At 35.3% G+C, this 6793-nt stretch overlaps 1 protein-coding gene across 1 annotated transcript; it reads left to right on the top strand.

The window, feature by feature from the left end:
* Nucleotides 1-3036: 3036 nt before the first annotated feature.
* LOC107828069 (probably inactive leucine-rich repeat receptor-like protein kinase IMK2) lies at nt 3037-6226 on the top strand. The gene is made up of 2 exons (XM_016655317.2): nt 3037-5203; nt 5326-6226. The coding sequence occupies exons 1-2, from the start codon at nt 3316-3318 to the stop codon at nt 5946-5948; spliced, it is 2511 nt and encodes an 836-aa protein (XP_016510803.2). The 5' UTR covers nt 3037-3315; the 3' UTR covers nt 5949-6226.
* Nucleotides 6227-6793: the final 567 nt, after the last annotated feature.

Here is a 6793-nt window from a genome sequence, read left to right as displayed (position 1 = left end):
ATTTTTTGTTAGCTGATATCGATTTAATGTGACAATGATATGTTTTTATTAGTAAAAATTCTAAAGCAGATTATCCTTGGAAATATTTAATCTTCAGGCTTCAGTGTGTAGGTCTGAAATAGATGGACCGTTCTGCTTTCATATTTTTCTGATAAATATTGCGTCTCGTGTACTGAGCTTATTAATTTTCATATATATATATATACTCTTATAAGGAAGGGAAATGTTCTGTATGTTGTACCCCCACAAGGAAGGAAAAAAGTGACAATGTCTTTGTTCATGACTAATAGTCAGTTTGGTCAAGTTTTTTTTTTTTTTTTTTGGGGACCAAAAGTGCTTTTCAAAATAACATGACATTGCTCATAAATCTGGAGAATCACTCTGAAATTAGGTGTAATAATTCAAATAGCCATTATCGTGGTTTAAGCTAGCAAGGAGTCATGTTCGTGCATACTATTATTAACAGCAAAAGATACGTTGAGCGACGAATACCACTTTAACCATGAGTCAAAGTGGTTATGTATATACCCGAATTAGAACACTTGTATCTTATTTGTAATCCAAAACAGCTAAACATTTCATGTGGGTTATGGTTAATGAAGGTCTTTTTGCTTGGGATGAACCAAGGTTAGCCTTAGATTTTCGATGTGAATTTGGATAGTGAACACTTGGGATAATAAAAATAATTTTTATAGTTTATACTTGTTGTGAGCGAAGTTTTACTTTAGTGCGGAAAAGTTAGTCCGAACACATTCGCATGTTGATTCATACCATCCTAAGTATTATTTATTTATGGAATTTTTATCTCCTATAACAAAGGTTAACACCTTATTTATTTTAAATAAATACTATTTAAAAAAAATTATATTCTATAGATACCTTTTAATGTTTATAGCAAAATATTTAATTTCTGTTACCTCTTACCCCCAAGCCACTAGATACGCTATCAGTTACATTATTTTCCTTCTCTCTCTATTTTGATACATGTCATTCTCTTCCCACGTTCCTTGAAAACACGATGTTTTGCCTGGTATACAACGAAAACTTTTCCCCTCAAGTTTGTGCAAAACCTTATGGTCTACTCTATCTAATCTCCCCACCCCCCACGTTTCACAGATCTTTCTTAGATAATACAGCCATCAAATAAAGTTTGTCAAAGCAGAAAGAGATCAGTACTTTTCTTGATGTGAGTGACTTAAGTGACCCTTTTCCAAATATTCAACCGACATCAACTTTATTAAGGCTAGTATTTCGGTATTTGAAGTGAGAATTAGAAGTTGTAGGATGAACTGAGGAGTCAATTAATGGACTAGACACACATGATGGAGGAGGGAAGGAGATGGGAGACGGATCCATCAAGTCACTTCTTGTTTCTTCTGTTGCTTGAAGACTTAACCCAAACAAGACTACCAAGATATCCAGATGTGTTTTTGGTGGTGTCGGTGAATAACGTGAATTACTATGTTTATATTGTGCGGCGCCTCTGATTTCTAGTTGTGTGCTAGGGTTTTTCCATTCTTTTTATTTGTTATGAGTTACAGGGATATTCGGTGAAGAGAAAGAGAGAGAGAAAGGCGAAAGAGTTGAGGGTTTTTGCTCGACGGCGGATTCGCTGGAAATTAGGTTTGTTCTTGAACAAAGACGACAGAGTTTGGGGCTGAGCAACTTGATTTTCTGTTAATATATTTCAATGTATTTTCAACGTATCACGCTGTATTTTCATGTATTTCATTGTATTCATTGTCTTTTTTTCATTGTAATTCAATATATCTCGTTGTATTCCATGTATTTCATTGTATTCACTATCTTTTTTCCATTGTATTTCAATGTATCCCGTCGTATTTTATGTATTTTATTGTATTCACTGTCTTGCTATATGCCATGAATGTATTCATATGTTTTTTTAATTAATATAATTTATGTATTCAAATGTATTATATAGTTTTTCTGAAGATTGCTATGTTTTTGGGGTATTTTTCGGTTGAGAATCTCTTTTATAACTGGAAATACAAATTTTGTGTGTTATAATTGAGTTTGTTGAGTTATATTAGGAGTCTATTATGTTAATAGATTCACTTTCCGTTTAAAAACAGTGTAATCCCCTGTTTCACGCCGTGAATATAGTCGAATACAGTCGAATACAATAATCTGTCCAGTTGTAATCCCATGTTTCACGGCATGAATACAGTCGAATACACTCGAATACAATAACTGATTAGCTGGACTTCCCTGATTCACGCCTATTTTTGCTACTGTATTCATAAATACAGTATCTTAAATACATCTAATACATCTTATAACAACAGAAAACGTATCTACAATCCGTAATATAGCAAGTGGTATCTATAGATAGCTAATTACCACTAAAAGATAGTGCTTTACGAAAATTTCTCTTTATTTATTTATTTGGCAATTATTATTCAAGGGTTTTAACTTTTATACACTGGTGTATAACACTGTTTTGCACTGTCAAATCAATTAAAAGATATTTTAGCTACAAGTAATCGTTCATTTAAACGAAATTAGTAACTTAAAAAAATAGAAAAAATAACTTAAACAGCTGGCTGTCGCCCGAAAAAATAGTCGATAAATAAAGGCAAGTAATTAGTTACAGCAAGTTCAATTATATGTGTATAAATTTTTATTTTATCAGTGTTAAAATCTTTCTCCATAGGACATAAGATTATAAAATAGGTACGCGATGGGAATCTGGATAAAAATGGAAAGGGGTAGGGGCAAGACGAAGTCAAAGTAATTATAACGTTCCAATTAGGAAGGTGATAGAAGCTATAGTTTATTTATTATTGAGCCACAGTATTACTAACTTGTTGACTATTCAAGCTTAGCCTTCCCTATCAAAGTAGCCGTTGGAGGTCATCCGCGTCAAACACGGGGGGTCCTCTTGTTTCCCAATGTGGACCAATTTAACTCTGCTCTCACCTCTCTCTACTACTACTAATGTTAACAAAGAAACAAAGCAAACATGTAAAATAATAAGAAAACTAGCCGTTAAGGAACCTTATAATAATTTTTCTCAAGACTCGTTATTCTCTCTGCTCATTTTGTCTTCAACCTTAACCGTTGCTCCTTAAGATTCCCTCCATTTTCTCTATCTTCACTTACATCTTCACATGTTTTGTTTCAGTCTCTCTTCTCTCTTCTCTCTTTCTTCTCCTAGTATTTATCCCTTTCTTTCCCCCTTCTCTTCATTTAATTTTCTTTCTCTTCTCTCAATACATATCTTGAAAAAGTTCCATTCTTTTTTCTCCTTCTACTTCTTCTTCTGATTGAAGATTCTGAACCTGTTCTAAGTTTATGGATAGGTGGAATACTTCACTGAGTAGATATTATAACTACCCTTTTCGATTCTGGCATTTTTATTCCATTATTGTTGTGATTGTATTTTCTTCCAATTTCTCTATTATATCAGCTGGGAGGAGTTCAGATGGGGTTATTGTAACTCAAGCTGATTTTCAAGCACTTAAGGCCATTAAACATGAGCTGATTGATTTTAGAGGAATCTTGAAAAGTTGGAATGACAGTGGTTTAGGAGCTTGTGGTGGTGGATGGATTGGTATAAAGTGTGTTAATGGGGAAGTTATAGCTATACAGTTGCCTTGGAAAGGATTAGGTGGCAGAATTTCTGAAAAAATTGGTCAATTACAAGCTCTTAGAAAGCTTAGTATTCATGACAATGTTATTGCTGGTCCTGTTCCAACTTCATTGAGTTTTCTTCCAAATCTTAGAGGTGTTTATCTTTTCAATAACCGGCTTTCGGGTTCAATCCCACCAACAATTGGAAGATCACCACTTCTTCAGACTCTTGATCTTAGCAACAATCAACTCACTGGTACTATCCCTCCTAGTCTTGCGAATTCGACAAGGTTATACAGACTCAACTTGAGCTACAATGCACTTTCAGGTTCAATCCCAGTAAGTTTTACTCAATCCCCTTCTCTTACTTTTCTTGCACTTGAACATAACAATCTTTCTGGCTCTATTCCTGATACTTGGGGTAATGTTGTTGTGAACGATAAGTCTTATCAACTTCAGTATCTTACCCTTGATCACAATCTTTTATATGGGAAAATTCCAGCTTCAATTAGCAAGTTAAGTATGCTTGAGGAGATTAATCTTAGTCATAACCAAATTAATGGGACTATTCCTGATGAATTAGGGGCACTTACTAGGCTTGCTATTCTTGATTTATCTAATAATTCCATAAATGGAACTATTCCTGTTAGTTTCTCCAATCTTTCAGCTCTTGTTACTTTGAATTTAAAAAGCAATCTTTTGGATAACCAAATCCCAGATGTTATATATAGATTGCAAAATCTTTCAGTGTTGGATTTGAGTGACAATAAGCTCACTGGTCATATTCCAGCCACTATTGGGAATATTTCTAGGCTCAACTCACTTGATTTATCTGAAAACAACTTCACTGGTGAAATCCCAAAGTCTCTTGTTTCGTTGGCGAATTTGACTAGTTTTGATGTCTCTTACAACAATCTTTCTGGGGTTGTCCCATCTCTTCTTTCTAAGAAGTTCAATTCAAGTGCTTTTGTTGGAAATCTAGAGCTATGTGGATATAGTCCCTCAACTCCATGTGCTTCACCACCTCCTCAAACTCTTCCTTCTTCTCCTATTGGTGGGGTTGCCAAGCCTCGCCATCGCAAACTTAGTACTAAGGATATCATTCTCATAGCATCTGGAGCTCTTCTAGTTGTTCTACTTCTTTTGTGTTGCATGCTACTTTGCTGCTTGATTAGGAAAAAAGCAAATTCGAAAGCAAAAAATGGTAGTAAAGCCAGTGGCTTAGCTACCACAGGAAGAGGTGCAAAGCCAGTTCCAGCAGCAGCAGGTGCTGAGGTTGAATCAACTGGTGGAAAACTAGTCCATTTCGATGGACCATTCGTGTTCACAGCGGACGACTTGTTATGTGCCACTGCAGAGATAATGGGAAAGAGCACTTATGGAACAGCATATAAGGCTACATTAGAGGATGGTAATCAAGTTGCTGTGAAGAGGCTGCACGAGAAGATCACAAAAGGGCAAAAAGAGTTTGAAGCTGAAGTTGCTGAATTAGGCAAGATTCGACACCCAAATATTTTGGCTCTCAGAGCCTATTACTTGGGACCTAAAGGAGAAAAGCTTCTTGTCTATGATTATATGTCTAATGGAAGTCTCTCGTCCTTCCTCCATGGTAAAGTTTCTACACACTGTTTATTTTTTTTTAATATTTTGTTCGTGTATTAATTCACGTATGATTACTGAACTTACCCACTATAATAGTAACTGAACATCTTATTTGTGTTCTATATGCAGCTCGAGGTCCTGAGACAACAATAGACTGGCCTACAAGGATGAGGATTGCTATTGGTATAACAAAAGGCATATGCTTTTTGCATAGCAAAGAAAACATAATACATGGGAATCTTACATCAAGCAATATACTTCTTGATGAGCAAAACAACCCAACGATTGCAGATGTAGGCCTCTCCAGGCTTATGACAAGTGCTGGTAACACCAATGTGATTGCCACTGCAGGCACGTTAGGTTATCGTGCACCAGAGCTCTCGAAAATCAAGAATGCAAGCACCAAGACCGATGTCTATAGTGTTGGAGTGATCATTTTGGAGCTCTTGACTGGAAAATCACCAAGCGGGGCAACAGATGGACTCGATTTGCCACAGTGGGTAGCTTCCATTGTGAAAGAGGAGTGGACTAATGAAGTGTTTGATGTTGAACTTATGAGGGATGCACCTAATATTGGTGATGAATTGCTTAATACTTTGAAACTAGCTTTGCATTGTGTTGATCCAACGCCAACAGCTCGGCCTGAAGCTGAGCAAGTACTTCAGAAATTGGAGGAGATTAAACCAGAGATGATGTTAACAGCCACCAGTTCTGGAGATGATGGCACAGCAGTTCAAGAAAAGAGTGAATAAACTCTGTTGCTTTACAAGGTTGATTGCTTTAAGAGTGGAAAATATTGAGCTTTTTACTTGATAGGTATTTATTTATTCTTTCATTTTTTTAATCTAGTGGAGTTGTTGTTTCCTATTAAGATCTATTAGTAAACTGTATATACGAGTTTGTGATTGTTGCATAGGATCCACTGATGAAGAAAAACACATTTTGTTCAGTTCACTTTATTCTTTGTAATGTAATGAAATAATAGTATATTCTTTGTGATTGTTGCATAGGATCCACTGATGAAGAAAAACACATTTTGTTCAGTTCACTTTAGTCTTTGTAATGTAATGAAATAATAGTATATCCTTTTGATGAAATAAATGATGGCTGTTGCTGTGGTGTTACATGTGACTATTCATTTCAAAAATTCATTCATCCAAAGCCAGAGGCCAGTTTATAATATGCTGAGAAAAGATATTACATATGTTGCTACATTTACTGCCATTCCATATCTTTTTTAGGTACTATCTTGTTAAAGGTTCATATTATATCTTTTTAAGGTATGATCCCTTAAGACATAGGTATGATCGTCTTAATCATAGGAACAATTGTCTAAACCATGTTTTCTAAAACGTGAAATAAGAGAACTAATATCAATACAAAGTGATCTTCAATTAGTCAGCACAGAAAAACATCTGCATTTCAAACTGGCGGCTCCAAGTAAAGTAACCCAACTTTGGCAAGGAATTTGCCCATTTTGTTGGCTTCTCGAAAAGCATGTTTAATTTCAGCAGCAGTTCTCTCTTTATAATGTTGCTCTAAAAGATGACCTTCAATGTTTTGATCTTTATTAATGCCATAGCGATTAGACGATTTG

Source organism: Nicotiana tabacum, chromosome 10 (assembly GCF_000715075.1).
Source record: "Nicotiana tabacum cultivar K326 chromosome 10, ASM71507v2, whole genome shotgun sequence".
NCBI classification, from domain to species: Eukaryota; Viridiplantae; Streptophyta; class Magnoliopsida; order Solanales; family Solanaceae; genus Nicotiana; species Nicotiana tabacum.
This window is presented reverse-complemented; position numbering and strand designations above follow the sequence as displayed.

What these genes read in the sequence shown, in the direction of transcription:
- LOC107828069 (XM_016655317.2), top strand. Translation starts at nt 3,316, where the DNA reads ATGGATAGGTGGAATACTTCACTGAGTAGATATTATAACTACCCTTTT. An exon ending in TCTCTCGTCCTTCCTCCATG is followed by an intron (nt 5,204 to 5,325) that starts GTAAAGTTTCTA and finishes TTCTATATGCAG; the next exon opens with CTCGAGGTCCTGAGACAACA.